Source organism: Solanum verrucosum, unplaced genomic scaffold (assembly GCF_900185275.1).
Source record: "Solanum verrucosum unplaced genomic scaffold, falcon-dt-bn FXZP01000004.1, whole genome shotgun sequence".
NCBI classification, from domain to species: domain Eukaryota; kingdom Viridiplantae; phylum Streptophyta; class Magnoliopsida; order Solanales; family Solanaceae; genus Solanum; species Solanum verrucosum.
Window position 1 is genome coordinate 292,188 of NW_026020212.1, and position 24,639 is coordinate 316,826.

General features: G+C 36.1%; 2 protein-coding genes across 3 annotated transcripts; both read left to right on the forward strand.

Moving 5' to 3' along the window:
• Positions 1–381: 381 nt before the first annotated feature.
• Positions 382–1,446, forward strand: LOC125830583 (uncharacterized). The gene has a single exon (XM_049509763.1). The coding sequence runs from the start codon at positions 382–384 to the stop codon at positions 1,444–1,446; it is 1,065 nt and encodes a 354-aa protein (XP_049365720.1).
• Positions 1,447–5,589: 4,143 nt separating this feature from the next.
• On the forward strand, positions 5,590–24,437 carry LOC125830557 (U3 small nucleolar RNA-associated protein 25). 2 transcript variants are annotated; one of them, XM_049509741.1, is made up of 25 exons: positions 5,590–5,747; positions 5,838–5,942; positions 6,162–6,279; positions 6,641–6,729; positions 8,713–8,902; positions 10,242–10,377; positions 11,983–12,106; positions 13,554–13,654; positions 13,773–13,904; positions 15,573–15,653; positions 16,341–16,522; positions 17,235–17,307; positions 17,848–17,907; positions 18,023–18,061; positions 18,154–18,242; positions 18,477–18,541; positions 18,822–18,868; positions 20,057–20,116; positions 20,780–20,851; positions 21,926–21,955; positions 22,051–22,145; positions 22,281–22,386; positions 23,716–23,778; positions 23,872–23,934; positions 24,103–24,437. In XM_049509741.1, the coding sequence occupies exons 1-25, from the start codon at positions 5,717–5,719 to the stop codon at positions 24,175–24,177; spliced, it is 2,226 nt and encodes a 741-aa protein (XP_049365698.1). In that variant the 5' UTR covers positions 5,590–5,716; the 3' UTR covers positions 24,178–24,437. The 2 variants fall into 2 exon arrangements, with proteins under 2 accessions (XP_049365698.1, XP_049365697.1); XM_049509740.1 differs by having other exon boundaries at positions 5,591–5,747; positions 6,150–6,279.
• The last annotated feature ends 202 nt before the right edge of the window (positions 24,438–24,639 follow it).

A 24,639-nucleotide genomic window follows, 5' to 3' on the forward strand; every position in this document is an offset into this window, starting at 1 on the left:
TATGCTACTAACTTATAACTCTAAATTTAATATTAAGCAATATGATAGCATGATAGTTAGAATACTCGTAAGTATTTTCTTGTCATACATTTTGTGTGTCATAAAGAATATAGTATTGTATTAAATACAACTTGAAATTATTACCAAACTTTGACGTTACTTGAAACTAGTAATAAATACTTAAAACAAGTAGAAAATATATTTAACTCTTACCGTTTCAATGCTTCATGAGTTTACATTTTTTTTCTAACATTAATGTTCATGTATATAATATATTTTATACTCATCCTATACTTTATTATTTAAAGTATTAATTTGTCATTTATAATAAACAAACCAACATCATAATATTAACTCAATTATTTTATGATAGTTTTCATCATGTCGAATTTGTCAAAGCTTGAATTTGTGGCACTTGACATTTCTGGAAAGAACTATTTGTCATGGGTACTTGATGCTGAAATTCACCTTACTGCTAAGGGTCTTGGTGATTGTATAATCGAAGGAAATAAGGCATCAAGTCAGGATAAAGCGAAAGCTATGATTTTCCTTCGTCATCATCTTGATGAAAGCCTGAAGGTTGAATACTTAACAGTGAAAGATCCACTTGAATTGTGGATAGGTTTGAAAGGGAGGTATGACCACCTCAAGACAACTGTATTGCCAAGGGCTCGTTATGAGTGGATGCACTTACGGTTTCAAGATTATAAAACTGTAATTGAGTATAACTCTGATGTATTTAGAATCACTTCCCAATTAAAATTATGTGGGGAAGTTATAAAAGATGAGGACATGTTGGAAAAGACACTAACTACTTTCCATGCCTCCAATATGATATTACAGCAGCAATATCGTGAAAAGGATTTTAAAAAATACTCTGAATTAATCTCATGCCTTCTGGTGGCTGAGCAGCATAATGACCTTTTAATGAAAAATCATGAAGCCCGTCCCACTGGAAGTGCTCCATTACCGGAGGCCCATGGGGTAGAAGCACACGGCCAGTCTGAAATAAGACAAAATAATCGGGGCCATAATATTGTGCGTGGACGTGGCAAAGACAAAAGACGATATAATAATCGTCGAGGTGGTGGTCATAACAAAAGGGAGAACAATATGGGTTCTCAAAATAATCCTTCAAAAGGCAAAGACGATCACTGTTATCGTTGTGGCCTTAAAGGTCACTGGAAAAATGAATGTCGGGCACCTGAGCATTTTGTCAGGCTGTATCAAAATTCCTTTAAAAGGAAAGGGAATAGAGGTGGTGCCTCCTCTTCTAATGCCCGAGTGGAGTCACATTTGACTCTAAAAAATGATGCTCAGGCAGGGTCTTCTCAAAAATATGATGAGAATGTTGAGGCAAATTTAGCATTGAAAGATGATGCTTTTGATGGGCTCGATGATATTACTCATCTAGGAGCTGAGGACTTCTTTAGGGATCGCAACTGAAGATTGATAATTGAACTGGGAAATGAATAATGTTTTTTTTATGTATTTTTAATGTCTTCATTAAAGTTTATGTACTTAAGATTTGTTTTGTTAAATTTCGTACTTCTTATTATGTATTTTTATTTTTATGAAGACAAATAAATTTTTCCAGTCTTCAGTTGGATCCAATATGAGTAATGGAGATATGTGCCTTCTGGACAGTGCCACAACTCATACGATACTAAGAGAAAAGAAATATTTCTCTCATTTGGTAATGAAAAAGGCATATGTTAATACAATATCCGGTAGTACAAAATTGATTGAGGGTTCTGGAAGAGCGGCCTTATTACTACCTGGAGGAACATTATTGGTAATTGATAATGCATTGTATTGTAGTAAGTCTCAAAGAAACTTGTTAAGTTTCAAGGTTATTCGCCAAAATGGCTATCATGTTGAGACTGCGAATGAAGGAAAGGTTGAATACCTTTATATTACTATAATAAATGCAGAGAAGAAAACTGTACATGAAAAATTGTCTGCACTTTCTTCTGGGTTGTACCATACAAATATTGGTACAGTTGAATCACATGCCGTGGTAAACAAAAGGTTTACTGGTTCTAATGATTTTATCATTTGGCATGACCGGTTAGGCCATCCCGGTTATAATATGATGCGCAAAATAATTGAAAATTCACATGGGCATACTTTGAAGAACCAAAATGTTCTTCAATCAAAGGAATTCTCTTGTGCTGCTTGTTCACAAGGAAAGTTGGTTATCAAACCATCAGTGGCTAAGGTTGGGATGGAATCCCCTGCATTTCTGGAACGAATACAGGGTGATATATGTGGACCTATTCACCCTGCATGTGGACCATTTAAATATTATATGGTCTTGATAGATGCATCTACAAGATGGTCTCATGTGTGCTTATTATCAACTCGCAATATGGCTTTTGCGAGGTTGTTGGCTCAAATAATAAGGTTAAAAGCACAATTTCCAGATTATGCAATAAAAACAATTCGTCTTGATAATGCTGGTGAATTTACATCTCAGGCATTTAATGATTATTGTTTGTCCACGAGAATAACAATTGAACATCCTGTTACACATGTTCATACTCAAAATGGTTTAGCAGAGTCATTGATTAAACGTCTTCAATTAATAGCTAGACCATTGTTGATGAGAATAAAGTTGCCCGTTTCTGTTTGAGGGCATGCTATTTTGCATGCAACGGCACTTGTGCGCATAAGGCCAACCAGTTATCATGATATCTCCCCATTACAATTGGTTTTTGGTCAGGAGCCAAACATTTCCCATCTTAGAATATTTGGTTGTGCGGTATATGTTCCAATTGCTCCACCACAACGCACAAAGATGGGTCCCCAAAGAAGGTTGGGGATATATGTTGGGTATGAATCTCGTTCTATTATAAAATATTTGGAACCTAGAACTGGAGATTTATTTACGGCAAGGTTTGCTGATTGTCATTTTGATGAATCAGTATACCCAACATTAGGAGGAGAACAAAAGCAGTTGGGAAATGAGATAGATTGGAATTCACTTTCAATGTCTCATTTAGACCCTCGAACAAATCAATGTGAGTTGGAAGTTCAAAAGATAATTTATTTGCAGAATATTGCAAATCAACTGCCGGATGCATTTACTAACCTTTCACGGGTTACTAAATCATATATCCCAGCTGCTAATGCTCAAGTTCGAGTTGATGTCCCGATAGGACAAAATGTTAAGGCAAATGAGTCTGGACCACGCTTAAAATGTGGTAGACCAATTGGTTCCAAGGATAAAAATCCTCGGAAAAGGAAAGGAATAAATGATCAAGATGATCATAATATGGAGGCAATTGCGCATGAAGAGCTCCGAGACATAATAAATGATGACACCAAAGAAGAGGTCCATGTACCAGAAAATAATGAGAATGAGGAAATCTCTATAAATTATGTCTCGACGAGAAAAATGTGGAATCGAAATAATATTGTGGTGGATAATATTTTTGCCTATAATGTTGAAGTTGAAATAATGCAACAAGATGAGGATTTGGAGCCAAGATCTGTCAATGAATGTAGACAGAGAAATGATTGGCCAAAATGGAAGGAAACAATTCAAACAGAACTGGCTTCACTTGAAAAACGTGAAGTTTTTGGACCAATAGTCCGAACACCTGAAGGTGTCAAGCCAGTGGGGTACAAATGAGTTTTTGTCCGAAAATGCAATGAAAATGGTAAAGTCGTAAGATATAAAGCACGACTTGTGGCACAAGGATTTTCGCAAAGACCTGGCATTGATTATGAGGAGACATATTCTCCTGTGGTAGATGCAATTACCTTCAAGTATCTAATAAATATGACAGTTCATGAAAAGCTTGAAATGCATCTAATGGACGTTGTCACAACCTATTTATATGGCTCACTAGACCACAATATTTTTATGAAAATCCCTGAAGCACTCAAAGTGCATGAAGCATATGAAAATTCAAAAGAAAGTTGTTCAATAAAGCTTCAGAAATCCTTATATGGATTGAAACAATCAGGGCGAATGTGGTATAATCGTCTTAGCGAATATTTGCTAAAAGAAGGGTATAAGAATGACCCTATTTGTCTTTATATTTTTATACGAAGGTCAAAATCTGAATTTGTAATAATATCTGTTTATGTTGATGACTTGAACATCATTGGAACTCCTACAGAGCTTTCAAAAGCCGTTGAGTGTTTGAAGAAAGAATTTGAAATGAAAGATCTTGGAAAGACAAAATTTTGTCTTGGCCTTCAGATTGAACATTTGAAAAGTGGAATATTTATCCATCAATCAACATATACTGAAAAGGTTTTAAAGCGATTTTACATGGATAAATCACACCCATTGAGTACCCCGATGGTTGTGAGATCTCTCGATATAAATAAAGATCCATTCCGACCTCAAGAAAAGGATGAAGAGATTCTTGGTGATGAAACACCATATCTTAGTGCTATTGGGGCACTAATGTACCTAGCCAACAATACCCGGCCAGATATTTGTTTCGTAGTAAGTTTATTGGCGAGATTTAGCTCATGTCCAACAAGAAGACATTGGAAAGGTGTTAAGCATATATTCAGATATCTTCAAGGAACAATTGATATGGGATTGTTGTATTCTAATGCATCCAAGTCAGAATTGATCGGTTTTGCAGATGCTGGCTATTTGTCTGATCCACATAAAGCTCGATCTCAGACAGGCTATTTATTCACATATGGAGGTACAGCTATATCATGGCGTTCGATGAAGCAAACAATAGTTGCTACTTCTTCAAATCATGCAGAGATAATAGCCATTCATGAAGCCAGTCGAGAGTGTGTATGGTTGAGATCAATGACTCAACACATTTTGCAATTATGCGGTCTTTCTGTACAAACAAAGACTCCAACAATATTGTATGAAGATAATGCTGCTTGCATAGCTCAATTAAAGGGAGGATATATCAAAGGAGACCGAACAAAACATATTTCACCTAAGTTCTTTTTCACACATGATCTTCAACAAAATGGTGAGATAAATGTTCAACAGATTCGTTCGAGTGATAATCTTGCAGATTTATTCACTAAGGCATTGCCAACGTCAACATTTGAGAAGCTAAGATATAAGATTGGAATGCGTCGTCTCCAAGATATCAAATAAATTTTTCATCAGGGGGAGTAAAATACGCGTTGCACTCTTTTTCCCTTAGCCAAGGTTTTGTCCCATTGGGTTTTCCTGGTAAGGTTTTTAATGAGGCAACACTCAAGGCGTGTTACAAGATGTGTGTACTCTTTTTCCTTCACTAGGCTTTTTCCCATTGGATTTTTCCTAGTAAGGTTTTAACGAGGCACATTATATATAAACATCCAAGGGGGAGTGTTACAAATCCACTTAATTGTGTGGATGTTTCTCCTAATCTATCCTAACGTAATGTATCCATTTATTATTATAGTAACGTATTGTCAAATGTTGTAAAAGGATGGTTTAAACATCCTATAAAAGGTAGTCTTCACCCTTAGAAAATACACACTTGAAGAGATTTATATTTTCCATCACCACTTATCTTTCTATATTGTTTAGTATTCTTATATTTTCCTCTTGTTTTACAACAAACACGTAATAATAACCAAAAATAAGGGCAAATCCGGTTCAGAAAAACCGACCGAGCCCCTCCTTTCCCGGTTTATCAACGTACGGACCGAGCGCCTCAAAACCCCTCTTTCTTCCTCCCTTAAACCCTTGAAAGCTTCACTTGTTGCTCTGCCATTGAATTACAGCAGAATGGGCAATCAACGATTTGGAAGAAAACGGGGTTAGTTAACTCTCAATCTCAATTTCTTCTACTACTTTTTCTTTTTTCTGTTGTGAATAGTTTGTAATTTCTTCTCTCTTTTGTGTAAAGGTATGAAGAGAAGACTAGAACAAAATCCTTCTAAAAAGAATCAGAATGTGAAGAAGAATCGTCGACATAGCAGAGAACAGAAGCTCAATCGAAGTCCATCTCCAGGTAACTCATTCAAACTATATACACTGAAACTTTTTAAATATTTCAAAAAAAAAAAGTTTGAGAAAATATAGTGAAGGAACTGTTTGGGTTAATAGTAATATTGAGATAATAAAAAGGACTGATTTTTACTAACTTTGTGGTATGTTATTTGAGATTATTTGCTCAAAGTTTGAATTTTTTTTGTTTTGGTGGGTTGATACTTCATAGAAGATTCAGCAGAAGAAAATTCGGAGATAGATTCAGAGGAAGAAATGGAAGCACAAAAGAAAGAAGAAGAAGAAGAAGTTGTGGATTATAAGGAGCCAACTATGTATGATAGTTTGTTGGAGTCATTGAGGTAAAAGAAAGTTGTTACTTTTTAATGTTCAAAAAAAAAAAAAAAAAGTTGTTACTTTTTAGAAGTATTGTTTTCCTTGCTTATGTGTTATCAAATACTTGTGATGATTTCTTGAAGTGTCAACTGTAGCTTTGTTTTGTTTAAGATTGCGTAAAGGTTTGAATACTTTAATTTTTTGTATTTGGTTTAATTTTTCATGTTGAACTATTGTGCTCTATAATTTTAAATTAAAGCAAAGTTGACATCTTTGGTACAGAAACAGAATAAGAAAACATAATCCATCTCTTCTCATGCATTTTGAAACCATGAAGCTGCTTAAATTATATCATGATAGTGGTTTGTGAACTGCGTGCAATTATAGGACAAAACAAGAAGAATATAACACGGAATCAGAAGAAAGTGAAGATGATGTTGAACAAGCTCATGGTGCTGCCGATGACGACGATGAAGGTAGGACCTTAAGGACTAGGGAGAATTTGGCATTTTACTCTTAAATGTTGTGGAAGTTATTACTTGATGTTTTAGTTATAGAAAGTTATTGCTAGATGTTTCATGTTCTTTATTTGCTCTTATATTCCATAGTCTTTGAATTCCTTTAGATGGTTATTGCTGATTCTAAGTAGTTTAGGTCGAGAATGGGGCTTCTAACACATAAGTGACGTTGGAAACTGATATCTTTCAGAAATGTTAACGCTATAGCTGATCTTAACTTTTTCTGGAACATTAACTCTACAACCAATCTCAAATTAGGTTGGACCTTTTGCTTCTTCTAAGTCAAGTTTATCATCCTCAGTAGATTAGGCATGATATTTGAACAGTGAAGACAATTAAGAGAGTCAAAGCTTGCAATATTTGACTGGGAAGAGTACCACTGCAGTTTCTGCGTCTTCAGCGTGCCATTCGTGAACTTAGGTTGCAGGCGCCAGCAAAACTTTCTACCCTTTCTTGTCAATTCATCTTAGTTTTTTTCCAGCATAAGCTATAAAGTCGAGACTTATTAAGTAGGTGCCCAAATATTGATTCCAGATGGACTATCTGTACGGAGAGAGATGTTTTTATGTCAGCTGGCGTTCTTATGTTCTCAAAGAACAGGAGTATGTCAAATGTCTTGCTGCTAGATCAATGCCTTTAGGATTCTTTCACCATCAAGGCAACACAAGAGTTGGGGTACCCAACTCAATCTAGTCATGTCATTTTCTGCAGGTTTAGTATTTAGTTTTCTAGTCAAAAACATCTTGCTGCTCCTGGATTTTGTCACTTGGTGGCAGTTGGGTTTATGAGTTACAATACTGATACATGTTAAATTTTATGTACATAGCTTGTATTTGCATGGATGATCTAATGGGATAAGTAAGATTTGGGAGTGTTTTTCTTGTCTAAAATAATTGTTTTATCTGTAGAGAAAAGAAGTGTTTGTTATGAGTTTTTGTAGCTGTTTGGACAATATTTCAGTTAAAGTTGAAACAAAAGAGTATTTGAAGTTGATATTTGAAAAAAAAGGTGTTTGTAAGTTGAAGTTATGTTTGGCCGTGGATGCCACTTCGCTTTCAAATCATCAAACCAGTATTTTCGGTATTCCACTTGAAGTTCAAATACTATCTGTGGGAGTTTGCAATTAATGAATGTATATATATCCTAACAGGCCCTAAACATGCATGGTGGAGAAATGAATTTCTGTTTTCTTCTTTTATGATTTTGTCTTCAGAAAGTATTCCTTCTTACTTGGTTAATTATTTATCTATTGATGAAAACGGGACAAATTCTAAGATTTTACTCGGCTGCACTAAATAAAAGTAAGCAATAGAGAATGAATGGTATACTATATTTGCAAAGAGAGTCCTACTAATGCCTTAAACCGCTCTCACTAATATTGGCAAAAGTACTTATAAATTGATCGCCAAACACACTCAAATATTTTTCAAAAGACACTTAAGAAAAAGAAATACTTCTTTTAAAAACAAAATTTATTTGAAAATTTGGCGACTGATAGGAGTCCTTATAAACATTCATAATATTCACATCACGTTGGTGGAGTCCAAGAAAATCTTCCAACAATGAATACTGGAATCTTGCTCTGGAGATCTCATGTTTCTATTATGTGGACCTAAGGTCATAGGAAGATTAACTTTACCTTATGAAGTGCTATGTGCAGTATTAATATGGGAAGCAATGATAAAGAACCCCCCACCCCACCAATCCCATTCCGTCTCTTTGCCTTCAAACTTACTTTTCTGAGCTTAAAAAAGGGAGACAATAAATTAACATAAGCTGGAGCTATATCTCGTGATTTGTTATATATGAATTTGTGAGCATTTTTTTTCTTTTGAGGTGGAACTTTATTTTGGACTGATGCATATGTCTGTTAATAACAGTAGCGTCTACTGATTAGTCTGTTCTTTTTTTTCCCCCTTATAATTTTGTGTTTGGAAATAGGCAGTGATAGTGAGTCTTCTAGACTTAGCGAACCTGGTGCTAGTCAACATGGAGGTGGTCTGGGAAACCCTGTGGGACGGATTGGAGGTACTGAAACTGATGACGATGATTCAGAGGCTTCTGGTTCAGATGGAGAACAAGAATTGAGAGTGAATGGTCAACCTACAAGAGGGGCTTGTGCAAGCACGAGGTCCTACTAGTTTTAATTGAGTTTGTTTCCTTTTGTTTATTTTCCTTTCATGTTCCTATATTTGTGTTAGTTCACTTGTTTATGTCTCATGATTGTGTTGGATTATGTTCTTGATATAATGCTCATGTCTTGTCGTCTTGGGACAAATCAAAGTTCATGTCGCCAAAGGCTCATTTAAGGCATGCTTAAGCCCTGAAGCTCAAAAAAGTTTAGGGAAGGCGCTTCACCTCGCTTAAGTTGAGCTTAGGTGGGGTAAGCTACTAAGGCGTGCACCTCATTGCCCATGAGTTCTACTTGAATCGATTGGTATTGAATGAGAAAATGACCGGCAAAGAGATATACTAATTGTTAAGGAAAACATTATGGATGACTTTTCAACATATTTGTTGCATGACATATATATGTAACTGGGATGAATCTGGGATTCTTAAGGATCAATTTCCAAGTTTATTTTGTGTTGTTGGTAATCCCGGTATCATGCTAGCAGACATGTTTATTGAGGAAGGCTGGAGTTTTCAGTTTAGGAGCAATCTTCTTGAAAGAGAAATGCAGGAAATTGATTTATTCCTTCAGAAGATGCAAAAAGTTTCTGTCACACAAAGGAAAGGAAGATAAACAAATCTGGAAGGCTGAAGCAGTAATGGGATTTTTTCAGTTAGTTCACGTTATACTGGAAATGCCCTTGGAAGATGATTTGGAAGACTGCAATGCTGCTCAAAGTTGCATGCTTTGGCGGTCAGTGTCTTGTGACATATGAGACAATAGGGGTCGGATATTATGTACAAGATGTTAACTCTGTGGAGCATTTATGTCCACATTTATTTTTACATTTACATTCCAAGTTTACTTGGCAGATCTGTTCCATGTTTTTGGTTGTCTTTGGAATAGAGTGGGTTATCCCTGGGAAATTCAGAGAAGTTCTTGAATGCTGGGAAGCAGCTTATCTAGGTGGTTTATTGAAGAAACTCTGGAGATCAATTTCTATATTCATAACATAGCCTATTTGAAAAGAAAGGAACAAAAGATGTTTTGAAGACACTATGGAGCAAATCTGGATTATAAAATTTAACTGCCTGTATCACTTGTATTTCTGGAAGGATGGAATACCATCTTTAATTTACATGATGTGCTAGACTTGCTATAACACTTAGGAATTTGGTGTAATCAAGTCTAGCTTCCTTTTTTTTTTCTTTCTTTTCCCAGTTTCAAGTATCAGCTTCATACTGTTTTCGTTAATAAAATCTTACCTCATCAAAAACAGTTTGATGGTTGAAGAAAGATTTTGGTAGTCAGAAGTTATGAAAATTGTTAATCTACCATGTTCTTTCCGTGCATGCAGCTCATTTCACTCTCATTTGGATCACAAGTTATCCAAAAAAGAGGTTGACAAGCTAGAGAAAAAGAAATGGACTTACAAATGGGTGGTAGCCATGTCAAATTACAAGTGGAGGGGGACAGACAAGTGTTTTCTGAAGGTAGCTGTCTTGTTTGCTTATTGCTATGCTATTCTATTGTTGATTGCTTCATAGTGCACAAACCCGTCTCCACGTTTGGTTGTTGTAGATCTTCATTCATCCCTTCTCTTGGGCAGAAGGACTATTAGGCTATGTTCATGTAATATCAGTCCGGTAAATAGTTAAATAGTGATCTGTGATTTGTTTTAATTCACATTGTTGCAAAATTTTTGCAAAATTGCCAGCTGCATTGCTGGAGCAACATATATCTTTGCTAGACCTAACGTCCAATTTAGGGGCAAATTTGGGCAATAAATCTATAGAGTATTTTGTGGTCCAAATTGTTTGAAAGTGGGATCTTGCTTAACATCTTCTAGGATTTATTAGTGTATTTCTCAAAAGGAACATAAAATAGTTCATGGTCAGTGAAGTGCTGTTGCCGGTGTCTGGTAACTCCTACCCACTGATAGAGATTCCACTTGCTTCTGGGTTTCTTTAGGATTGTGGATCAATTATCATATTGAATCTGGGTATTTTTAAGGGGAAATTTTAAAAATATACAGTCCTACATAAAATATCACGCAATATTGCCAATATATAATATTATATAACATTTTGCAATATTATACCTGAGGGAAAGCATTATACATAATGTGTCAACCTTGTATAAAAGTGTATAAATAATATATAAAAGGTGTTTATACACAAATATGAATTACACCGGGAATAATGTTGTATACTATTTTATATTGGATTACGTGGCGTAAATATTGTCTCCCAGTAAACGTAAAGCATAATTTTCCCCTTTTTAAATTGGTTCATCTTGCATTTGGCTTTCTGTTAGATACTTGTCAATTCCAGTTATTTTTGTTTTCAAGCTTCATACTTGCAGGTGCAAGTGATACTTATTGCAATGTGTCTGGATACTCTGCAGTTCTTTTTGAAATCTTTCCTTTTTAATATCCACTTGTGACCCTTTGGGGTGGCCCAGTGGTTTAGGCTTGGGACTTCCATGTTGGAGGTCTCAAGTTCGAAACCCCTTGCCAGCGAAAGCAAGGGGTTTGCCTTCTGGGTCGAGCTCGTCACACCGGGCTTGCCTAGTGCGGGTTACCTCTCCTATGTGGTTTGCGAGCTATTGCATAGGAGCGGGGGTTTTACCCTGTGCACACCCAAAGGATAGCGGCTGCGGGTTTCCCTTATCATCAAAAAAAAAATATCCACTTGTGGGATTATACTCTGTATTATGTGTTGTAAACTTGCGTATGGGTGTGCACGTTTGTGTGTTTCTTTTTGTGATAAACAACTTAAGTCTTGTAAAGGATACCAACAGTCAAGAGCTCTCTTTTTCTAAAACGTTGCTCCCTATGTGTATTGAGTTACACGTGTACCATGTTTTTTGATGCTTAATGAATGAGTTTAGGTCGAAATGTCGAATTCCCTTGGTTACTGTATTTTAAGGTTCACGGAGGAATGCCTTTTGCTTGCATTGCTGAATAGAGGCAAACCTTGCAATACCTAGCTGGACTGCTCTTTGCTATATCAATGGATTCACCTATTAAAAATTTATGCATTGCTTTTCCACAGTGATCTTCCCATACAATTACAAGTTCCATTGCTTCCTTGCAGGAGCTAGACAGCTTCTTGTTTCATGGCTTGAAGCCAACACTACACAAGCATTGGTTGAGTATATATGAGAAGTCTGGAGGGGCAGATTTTGATTCATCAAAGCAGAGATTATTTTTCTCCATATGTGAGTAAAGGCCATCAAGTTTGTTTTGGTCATTTATTGGTGTTTTACTTATCAAATGTTTGTTGCCTGTGGTCTGATGATAGATGGATAGAACTATGTGCCTGTTTCTTAGTTATTTTGCAACAACTTGTTCAAGATATGTCAGTTACAGTCAGCAACCCTTAGAGTAGTAGATCATTAGTGTGACACCAGAACCCAATGTTCTTGTCTGAAGTAGTGTTTACTACTAGGTGTGATTTGGTGAAGTTGAAGTAGAAAAAATGAATTTGAGTTAACCTTGTGGAAAAATTGGAGAAAAAAGAGATTACTAATGGTAGAGAGATGTCTTAGGCTGCATTATTAGCTACTATCTCTTTTTGTGGTGAAATTACTTGTGGAGTTCTATATGTATGTATTTGATTTTGTAAATCTTGTCATAAACTAAAATTGTTCCAAGTGAAATATTTTTATACATGTAAGGGCATAGGAAAAAGCAAACAAAAAGGAAATATAAAATTGAAGAAAATTGATGGAGGATGTCCACGTTGTGGCCATGGAGACCTGGCCTTGTATTCCAGCGACCACATAAGTTATTATTTTTCTTATCAAAAAAAGAAGAAGTGGGTGTAGGATAGGGAATGGGAGGTGGCTCGGTGGAGGATCTCCAAATTGGCAAATTCGAATCTTCACAACAAACCTTGGTGTGAGCCCATCTTCTGCCGTTTTTGTGGGCAAGTTTACCAAATGGGCCTAGGCTGGTTCTAACACTATACTCCCCCCCCCCCCCCCCCCCCCCCCCAATTGGTCCATTAAACATTGAGGGCCACTTGTAGTGCTGTTATTCTTGGTAGGTGAACATACATTCACTCATAATGCTGCACAAAATTTTTCACTATGCTGAACTTGACTCATCTCAAAAAAGTAAACATGCTTGACAACGTATTCAATTTTAATTCTGATGTGATATTTCCAACTTAACCAACACGTGAGATCCATCTCTAATGATTCACACCTTATGTATGCATCAGTGAATGCAAAACGTTGTCGTCCTAGGAACTTTCAAGCATTTGCATTATGTGGTTTGGTGATTGCATCATTCCCTCAAGCTTAAAGTTCATAAAACCAAAGTATACAAAAATTACAGGAAGTGACGTTCTTACTTGCAGTATCAAGTGCTTACATTAGGTTTTGTAATTCATCAAGTTTGTCTAGATTATGGGAATTTGGTTTTGAGTGATTGTTGAGGGAGGGAAACAAGAATGAGATAGGGTGTGTATTTTCTTCATCGAAGGAGTACTAAAGGTGAATTAGATTCTCTACTTATTTGTTCCTCTTACCAAACTCCTATTGTGGCACCCTTTTCGTTGTTAACCTGGTGGATTTTATCTTGCTCTTCATGTATATTATTCTGTTTCCTGTTCTGCTATAATTGGTGTTGTAATTGCTATTACTTCATTTACTCTTATAGGCAACAGCTACCGGGATATTCTGCACCACAACAAGAAACCCTTCTATCTCAAAGGTCTAGAAGAAGATTCAAGTACCATGGATGCTTATGTTATGCATTCTGTAAGAGCATCTCATTAGCTTCTTTTCACCATAATTTACTTGTTCAAGTTTGAGTGATGTGTTTTATAATCCAAATTGCAAACATGTCTTGGTTATTTGAGGGAATCGTTTTATGCAGCTCAATCATATCTTCAGAACCAGGGATCTTGTAAAGAAGAACGAGGCAAAACTAGCTAAGCTTCAGGACAATGTGAAGGCGGATATCCTAAGTAATGAAGCCTTTCTTGACCGCGGATTTACTCGCCCTAAGGTATTTACCTATTTTCATTCCTATTCTTCTGAATATGAATTTGTGAGAAATATACACTTGTTATCTATGTTACACGGATTTTTCATTTGCCTTGGTGTACCCGTCAATCGGGTGATAAGGAATGTGACTACTTTTGTGCTGATTCTACAAATACGCTAGAAGTTAGCAAAAACCTTTGCGTACTTGCACTGGATATTTCCCAACACCAGTAGCGGATATCAAGCTTTGTATGTTTTATTAGAGGTGCATCCTTGTCTTGTTTACAATTTATAGATATTGTTGAGGGCTTTGATGTGTAAAATTGAGGATATTCTTAGAAGAAGATTTGTATATGTTAGTGGGAAATTGTGTGATTTCGGTAAAAAGAGAACATCCCGTCCTACTCTTGATACATGCACTTTGCTGGCATAACCTTGTGTATTGTCTGTGAGTTAATACTCTTAAAAGTTAAACCCATAGTTAGTAGTTATGGTGGAACTGGATTATTGCAGAGGAGACTACTTGATGTACAACTATAACTATCCAATCCTCCGTTCAAAGAGACTCTTAAACGTATTCCATCCTGACCCACATTTATGCATATCACTCCTGATAGTTGGGTTAGCCTTTAAGAAGTTAAATCACAACGTTGCTCATCTCCAAAGAATAAGAAATACTAGATAGCCTAGCAATTTCTCTTTCCAACTTGACAATTTCTTTTTTGGGTAGGACCTATTAATGTGTTAGGCACATCAGATATGCCCTCCCCAAACCCTCTTACGAGGGACTACTGGTGGTTCTTCCCACTTCTTTTCTCAGTGACTCGAACTTCTGACTTCTTGGTGAGAAGTGAAGTGCTTTTCTCACTATAGAAACCTTTCTTGTTGATATGCCCTTCTACTTATTGTATATGCGCTCAAGCTTGAAGTTCATTTTCTTCTTTTTCTGCTTTTATATTTTACTTGTAATACAGCTTGGGATATTATATATTTTAAAAGTTTTTTCTGATTATGCCAATGGTCAGATCCCTATGAATAAGCTAGGTTCGGAATCCCACTACCTTTAGTCATTCTGCCCTAAGATTTTCCTTATTCTCTGCCCTCCTACATTAACCACTTGCTCAACTGTCTTTTTTTTTTTTTGATAACCGAGAAATCCGTCTGTGACCCGCCTTTGGACCAATCACAGCCTTCTAAACTCGGTGGATAATGGGCCCGCCCCTCTACCCTTCTCCACTTAAATACCGGGCTTCGCTTTGCATGGTGTGGGGCTTGAACCTGCGACCTAAGCCACAAATCCTCCACCTTTTGCCACTTGAGCTAGGCCTTGGGGGCCCTGCTCAACTGTCTTTAGACATAGCAAAAGTGCAGTTGACTATCACCTGAGTATTTAGGAACTAACAGCGCATTTGAGGTCCACTTATGGTTTTATATTCTGGATTCCAATGAGCGTGATCAACTTTTTCAATAATTTCTTGATGGTTTGGCTTAATTTTCTTGATGATTGTACTTCTGTGGTTACATCCATGTTTGTTCTATATCAACTTTTGTACTATGATCTTGCATTTCCCGGTGTCCGATTTTGTGCCTTCATCTTTCACTAAGCACTTTGAAACGTATAGTGTTGATCATTTTCTTGTGGTTTGGTTAACTTGTTATAATATTTGATCATTTCTTGTGATTGGTTCAGGTTTTGATCCTTCTCCCTCTAGCAAGTGTTGCATTTCGGTTAGTCAAGCGGCTGATTGATTTGATACCTCCTAAATACAAGGTAGTTTTTCCATTTCCTGAATTCTCATGCAAAATAAACTAAGCAGTGCCTTTCCTAGAGTTTTGCAGCAGCTTTCATGAAATGATATTTAACCTTGTTGGATCTTGGAATTAAGCAAGAGTATTGTTATTCATGCTGTTGCCGCTTGACCTAGAAATTGTAGTTAGTTGCTGTGAAGTATACAGAACTTTGCCTAGTAAGATATATTGACTAGTGTTGGGAACCAAGCACCTTGCAAGTTTCTACAGACACCTTACGTAAGATAACATATATCAAGTTAACAACTGTGCTATTTTATTTTGCAGTAATATGCAAACTTTTAGCAGTGATATGATAGTGAATATGGATTTTAAATTTTTTTTGGTAATGGTATAATTTTATTGATGAAACTGCTAGTGCGTAGGTATTTCTAGTAAAAGGAATTACATGTTTGATTTGCAAATTTAGCTCCGTCTAGAAGACAAGAATGTACAATGACCTATTACGCCTTCATTTTTGAGATTGAGGTGGATGTTTAGATTTCTAGGAAAACATTTTTTGCCTTGTTAGATGTGAGTCGTTAAGTGGAACTCATAGTTAAGGTAAAGACATTATTCAATTAGCCGCCACTAGACCAAGATTATATTTCTAATTTTGGCATCAGTAGGCCTTCTTCATACTTTATTAATGTGGTTTTGATTCCCTCAGTCTAATGTAGAGGAGCATGAACGTTTCTATAGAGAATTTGGAGCTGGAGTAAGTGAAGAGAAGGAGGATGAAGATGCTGCGGAAATCTCTGAATCAAAAAGGAGCTCAAAACCATCTGATTTTGAAACACTATTTGGGGGAAATAACAATGATCATTTCATGATTGGAATTAAATTCACTAGGTATGTTTCTTAACTCTGGTGAAATTGCCCAAACATTTACCACACCATGAAAGCTGTGTTTCTTTGTCCAAGTACTTTTCAACTTTGATGCTCTATGTATTGCTGGTAAGCATTATTCAAAGGACACATAATTTGCTCATTATTCAGTCATGAACAACTTGCTGAAGTACCTGGATTATGCAAGCAGGTTCCTAAGAGAAAAGTTTAATCGTCTATCTCGCCTTGCATTCATATCCTCCTGGTTTATTTGTTTTTAAGATGTTGTGTGCTGCATGTCATAGTATCCCTTGATACATCTTGCTAAATAAAATCACGATTTATAGAAAGAACAACAAAGTGATTAAATGAAACCCACAATTTTCAAAAATGTCATGTATGTTCATGGGATGTCTTGTGGTCGTGCGCTTCCACTTTGACTGATGATGCTTTAAATTGGTTAATCTAAGTAAGCTTTGACTACAAATTGATGGATGTGGCACATGGTTCAACTTGAAATCTAAGCAATACATGAAGATGGACAAATCGAGACACTTATTTCTTTTCTTACAGAGTAGGGTAGAACATGCTAGCAACACTCAATAAGTTAATGAAACTGTGTACATAGGTATGAGTAACTCCACAGTATAATGTCAAAATTATGGAGAGATCCATCTGGAATATTTTTATTGTCTTTTTTCTCCAAAGGCAAATCATATGTGTGTCTTTATTTTAGGAGGAGCATAAGATTGTATGGTGACTTCTACTCGTCAGACATGATTGTTGCTTCCCCTCTTGGGTTAATCACTGTAAGTTTGCTAATACATGCAATTGTTTGATCTCTTGTTCCTTGTCATTTTATGGTTTTTAGATCTTTCATGAAATCCTTGATTCCCTCTGATGTTTGAAATATACAGTATACTTTTTCCAGAACACAGAAAGGAAAAGAAGTGCTAAATTCAAAGCCATAAATTAAAGTAATAAAGGGAACTTGCAAATCGTCGCCTCTTGACTGATTTTTTTGTTGAGGGGGCTTGTATCTGTAATATTCTATACAGGCTTAAGACATAGCCACAATTTTTTCTCCACGAATATTGTAATTTGAATAGTCTCATTACTTCAAAGGAGCCCGGCTAGTCCTTTTCAAAAAAGAAATAATCAAAAACATCATGCATCCTTATATAACCTCAGAACTCTATTCTTCTCATTTCTATACCCTGTTTCAGTACATCAACAGATTTTCTCAAAACTTATTCTCTTAATGCTAACACTATGCAGCTGTAATGTGATGTACGAAAATCGTTATAAGTTGAGCTGTTACTAACTTTTTATTGATTTTCTTCCTCCAGAAAATTGGGGAGGCAGAATTATACAAGGATAAAAATGTTGATTATCTGTCTTCTATAGAGGTAATTGTTATTGGAATATTTATATTAGTTTGGAAAGTAGTGGGCTGTGCTTTATCTTTTTTAGCAACGCTCATTACCCTTTTGTCATCTAACGATATAACTACCATTTGAGCAGGTTCTAATTGTTGACCATGCAGATGTCATATTGATGCAGGTACTTTGATAGTTCATCTGTGCCCCTTTGATTGATTGATTTGGTGCATGTCTACACTTCACTATCTTCTGTTCATATTTTTGTACTCGCAGAATTGGTCACACGTGAATACAATTGTTGAGCAATTAAATCGGATACCTTCCCAGCAGCATGGAACAGATATTATGCGCATTAGGCAGTGGTAAGCTTGCAAACTGCTCTTTTATTTGCCTTATTGCTTGTTTCAGTTATCCACCCCATTTTTGGAAAAAAGAAGTGGGTTGCTCTGTGTGTTCTAAACGCGGATTCACGTAAAACATTCCGCGACCACACAAATATAGGATAAATATGAGGGCCAAACTGAGAACACGTTGCACTCCCTTGAAATGACTGATGCTTTTTGCTGATAATTCTGTTTTGTGAATGTGGCTTGCAGGTATTTAGATGGTCAAGCGCCATTCTATCGGCAATCAATAATCTTATCTTCTCATATAAATCCAGGTAAGTTCGCAACTTTTGTGTGGTGTGCAGGCTGTAAAGATAGATGGTAATGATATAATTTTAAAAATCTGGTGTCATTCTTTTTTTTTGATAACTGAGAAATCCGTCTGTGACCCGCCCTTTGGATTAATCACAGCCTTCTAAACTCGGTGGATAATGGGCCCGCCCCTCTACCCTTCTCCACTAAAATACCGGGCTTCACTTTAATCTGGTGTCATTCTTGATAACTGTTTTTATAATTATGGCCTAAAATTTATAGTTTTTTTTCTGTCCTATGCAGACATCAATGGATTATTTAACCATCATTGCCTCAACCATGAAGGAAAGGTCTGTCCATTTGGCATTGCATAGAAATATTCCTCTTTTCTCTGGTGACAATGATGGGAAACTTTTGAATAATAATAACCCTTAATATGATTGTGTTGTGTTTCTCTCTTGAGCTCTGTTCCTGATTTAGAGTGCTATGTCGTTACTTTGACTGCTCTTTCCGTCATCCGCTTTCCCTCAGTTATACCTCCTTGTGTTTGGTGTATTATAAGTTGGTGGCTGGGGGAAATAAGCATTTTGGGCATAGTTTGAGCATCTAGCGCATAAAAGAGGTATATGCTTTTCAGAGAGACAAATTAACTTTGATCTACAAACGAAAAGGGGTACATATTATTGGTCTGCTTGTTAAAGAAAATTACTGGACCAGTCTGATGGAATTATTTTTTCACCCAAAATGTTCAGACGTTGATAGCCTTCTTGTCATCATGTTAATTTGAAGTGTCTGGACTAATCAATCGTCCATACACTGGTGATTTGTTGCTATACTTGTAATAAAATTTTTGTTGATAACAGAAGTAATTTTTGTTGGAATTTTGAGGACCAATGATGCACAACTCAAAACTCGATGGAGAATGGACCTTACCCTCTGTTCTTTACTCTTAAATATTGGGCTGGTCTGTTTCAGGGTTCAAACCAGTGAAGTGCTTCTAAACCACATCACGTTGCACTCTTATCACTAGGCCAAAGCCTGGGGGCACTTTGAAGCTGTAATTTTAATTATTGTTTTTCCTTTATCTAATTAAAAATAAAAACATTTTCCATTTGACTTTCTATTTTTCCTTCCACTTACATTCTTCTAATGAGGACCTTCATAAAAGAAAAAAATTTCTTCTAATGAAGATGATAGATGTGCCTAAACTTATGCAACATGATGAATGAATTTCCATTATACAGTAATATTTAATAGTGGGAGATGGAAATTTTGATGTGAGTTCAATATGTTGTTCTTACTTCATTTGAGTTTTGAAGGGTTGCATACATTAGGGAAAAAGAATTGGATTTCCACTAGAAAAGATTGATGCATAGTCCTGCACATTACCTTGGAATTCATAATGCTCATTCAACATTAATTAAGAAAAATTTGCTAGCAATGTCCTCTTTACTGTCCTAAAACATCAATATAAAATTTCAGCATGTTTACATTCTGTGAATGCTTAGAAAAGAGAGATATTTGTGTTGTATTTTCAGGTCAAATTGGCAAGCGAGTATAAAGGTGTTTTACCAAAGGTAGTACTTCAAATACGGCAGGTGAGCATTAAAACTATGGTCTTATAGTTATATTTAATAATTTGGTTTGAACCCGGCGAATTTTCAGTGCAAGAATTTCAGTTTATTTTTTTTGATGACCGGGGTGTCCGGGCTAGCTTTTGCTCACCTCGGACTAATTCCACGGAATACCTGACACCTCCCACCAGCAGGTACCAGTTAACTCTGCCCATCAAGGCTAGGACAGATGGGAAGAATCACCTTGTGTTTTTTTGTCTCCACTGGAAATTGAACTTGGGACCTCATGGTTCTCAACCACTTCATTGACCAATAGGCCACACCCTTGGGTGCAGGAATTTCAGTTTATCAAAAAGGAATACATCGAGTTCTGGGTCTGTAGTTATGTCACGTTATGATTATGTTGATATTTTGATCACCTCATCTAAAACTTTTGTTTAACAGAGATGGGACACTTATATTTCTTCTATGTCTTAAACACTTCCTCTTCCCTACAGTCTAAATTTTTTTCTTAGCCAAGCACGTGGACATACTATTTTATGCTACATGTATTATTAAGTTTGAATCTTGTCTGGCTTCTGTTTTATTTTTTAATTGCTGACATGAATTTGATTAATCATGTTACTGTGGAAGTACTATAGATTCCTTTCTCCTCTTATGGGTTCTTGCCATTTCTCAAACTTGCAGATTTATGAGCGATTTGATGCGAATACTGCTGAAGATGCTGATGATGCCCGGTTTGACTATTTCACAAAAAAGGTCTGTTATTCTTCTGCATTATTGATCATTTCTTTTCATGATGGCACGGCTCAAATAATTGTGATATTATCTTTCCTGAAGTTCAGAGCTTGCTCCTACTATGCCTTTAACAAGATGGAATGTATTTCCCAGACCATTAAAAAATATTAAGAAAATGAAACCTCTTTACCTTCTCAACAGAAGTTTGATAAAAATGGTATCCTCTTTACTAGGCTCCAGGGTCATAATGCCTGCTTCACATTCTTTAATCAAATCTTTCCTTAACCAAATCATTGTGTGGCTGCTGTAAACCCCCTCCCCCTTTCAAAAAAAAAACCCAAAGGAAATAGGAAAACAATAATGAAAGTGAAGATAAAAATACTCTGATGGAAGTGAGTATGGTTCAAATAGTACTACATTGTATGATCACATATTTTCAAGTTAACATAGGTACAGTTTCCCATTGTCTGATCCATATAACCCTCCATCCTTTCTTCTGTTACAGAGCCGCCAAATGATTCATCCTTTAGGCTCTAATTTTCTTAGATCCTGTATTTTATAATGTTAGCTTATATCATAAATGCAACTCTCTTTCCTTTTTCGCGATGAAGCTAGATAAGTGGATAGTAACTTAATTCTCTGCCAGAATGTATTTGTATAAATGATTATTTTGGAACCGGATACTCTAATCATTTTTCGTGTCTGTATTAAAAGATTGTTTAAGGCACTGCCCCTAATCTTTGTTTAAATTTCAAATCTGGTGGTGCATATAAACTAAGATTTTATCCAATACCATCTCGTTACCTCCCACTGAGTTTTCCTGAACTATTTAGGACCTGCATTTGTACTGTGTTATTCAATGTAAAGAGAGATGAAGTCGTCTTGCTTCAGTTTTTGTCATTTACTAATTAGTTATGGAATTGTACATTTGTTCTTTTTTTTTCCTCAAAAAAAAAAACTACTTATAACCACACCCTTCTACCTGTGTAACATGATTTTGTAAAGGTAATATCATCATCAAATCAGTTGGTCTTACAATTGTGCTGTACTATTGATATATGATCAACTCCACTCTTATCAAGTTTGTTATTCTAGGTGTTCCCCAAGATAAAGGATTCCACTCAGGTATGTTTGACTGAGCTCGGGAAACAATTCATTCTTCCTAAGTATTCAGCTGTGTGAGAGATGGTCTTTCTTTGACTCTTTTTTGTGTTCTGCAGGGAGGTATAATGCTATTTATTAGCTCTTACTTTGAGTTTATCCGTGTAAGGAACTTTTTGAAGTCACAAGAGGCATCCTTTTGTCTATTGGGAGAGTGAGTAATATCTTGTGTTCAGATCGCTTTGCATTTCTGTGTATAAAATTGAATTTGTGATCCAAGAGGTGTACTTGTTATATAAGTATGCTGTTCTGGTTTAAGGTTCAGTCAGTTGTTTGCCTTTGTTTCTAGGTACACTGAACAGAGTGACATATCTCGTGCACGAGGGTGGTTTTTTGATGGAAAGAAGAAAATCATGCTTTACACTGAAAGAGCTCACTTCTATCACCGATACAAGGTTCTCTCTCTTGAATGCTATTTGTGCTGCCTTACTTTCTCTACTTTTTTTCCTGCTTATAAGAATGCTCTGGCATTTGTCTTGGATAACGTTGTATGCTTTTAGTCTATACCTTGTATATCTGATTCTGCAGAGAAAATTGTAGTTAGTCCAAGGCACTCTAACTGGGAATTTTAATCAGCTTATAAAACTCTTTTTATAGTTATTCCTGGTTCCTTCAGTCTTGACATGAACAATCTCCAAATCTCTGTTAAATAGGATAAATGTGCTTCCTGCCAATTGGAAGTGGTTTCTTTCAGCTGATCGATCTGATTCATGAAAGTTTTCCTGAATGAGCTTAGAGGATCATGATCAAGGTGATATCCACTCACAAACTAGTATACTGTGAGGAACAGATGGGGATTATGCTTAGATCTATGGTACTCATCCAAAAAAAGGAATGAAATAGAAAAACTGGTAAGATAAGCTAGGAGTGCTACAACCTGTCTCTGGCAAAGGATTCTAATTTTCTTTATATCTGGTAGCTGAATATGAAAGCTCCTGACTGTCTAAGACAAACGATCTTCAATGCTAATAGCACTGTGCTACGGAAGTTATATTGAACCTGGAAGTATACCTTCTAAATTACTTGATGGTATTATGGATTTTTCTACTCTTACAAGTCTGTAGTTCTAGGGAAAAACTAGGAGTGCTTCCAAGGATAGTTTTGTATTTTGTTCATGGGGTTGAATTTGTGATCTAGTAGACTTGTCACTTCCAAGAAAAGGCAGTTTGTTATGTATCAATCTCCAAGTGAGAAAGGATATTTTAAAATGTATAGCACTATGCCAAATGTTATAAGGAAAGAGGTTTTCTGTCTATGACCCTAATGATATTCTAAGCTAAGCCGAATTGTTGGAGTATTGGCCATTCTCAGTAGCTTTCCAAATAGCATAGTCATAAGAGGTCATTTTGGCTACTGTTCGGTTTGGTATAAAAGGTGTCATTCCTTTGCAGAGTATTGAGAGGTCTGGGGATTCTGGTGTCAAAAGAGTAAACAAGAGTACTGAATTTTTCTTTTTGATATCATATTCTCAGTAACATTTGTACTTAAACAGTATCATGCGGTAGTTGCCAACTTTCTTCTCAATTACACTGCCATTTGATAGTTAATGTTGGTATTAATCTTGTCTTCTTTCATGATTATTGGTTGTATCTATCCTTTTTGAAACAGGTAACTTATTGGTTGTATGCATCCTTGGATCCCTCTAAAAGATATTATCAGCCTTTTTTTATTTAGTGTTTGCATAATACTAATTATTTTTGTGTTCAACTTGTTCTGAGAATTAGATACGTGGCATTCAGAACTTGATCATTTATTCACTTCCAGAGCGGAAAGAATTTTACCCAGAGGTGATCATTTCTACTTCTCCCCCAAATTAGGATTATATGGTGCTTCACATGAACGCAAGTCTTACCTAGTTATCTTTTTCATTTCTCCTGCAGGTTGTAAATCTGCTACAAGGGTCTGCTTGCACTGTTCTATTTTCTCGTTTTGACCAGCTTCGGGTATGGCTTCAAATCCCCCTATACAATTATTAGTTCATATCTTTTGCTCTCATGCTTCTTCGACCTTTTTCCCTTTGCCCTGTCAAAGTATTCATCTCAAACTTTCTGCCAAGTGTTTGGTTTCCTTGTAGTGTTCTTACTGTGCAATCTACTTTCTGTTGAATTCAGCTTGAGAGGATCGTCGGTACTGCTGCTTCAAAAAGGATGGTCATGTCGGACAAGGGTGTTTTCGTCTTTTGTTAAAAGAAAAGTCACAAAAAATCTCAACAGAAGTGTTTGGCCAAGGGAAGATCTTGCTTTCAAAAGGGTCCAACTGTTTCTGCAACTCAAGGAACTGGTTCTTGCCTGCACTTATCTAAAAGAAGGAAAATGGTTCTTGCCTTCAATTCAGAAATCTTATAACATATTATTTGAGCAATATTGCTTAATCAATTTTGTTTTCTTTTAAAATTGTGATATTAGTGTAACATTATTCAATTCCAGAAACATATATAAAAAATGAACTTATTCGTTTTGACTTTTCTGTCCTTACAATTTCTGAACTCAGTCTCACCCGCCCCTCTCCTGCCAACTACTTAGATATGGTTGAGTGGTCCGATCAAGAAAGATATGGGATTTTTGGGCATTGCTCGCGATGAGTTATCTATTGGTTTACAAGCACTTCTATTGCACATGTTTTTGGAGCAAGGTGCGATTTATATTAAC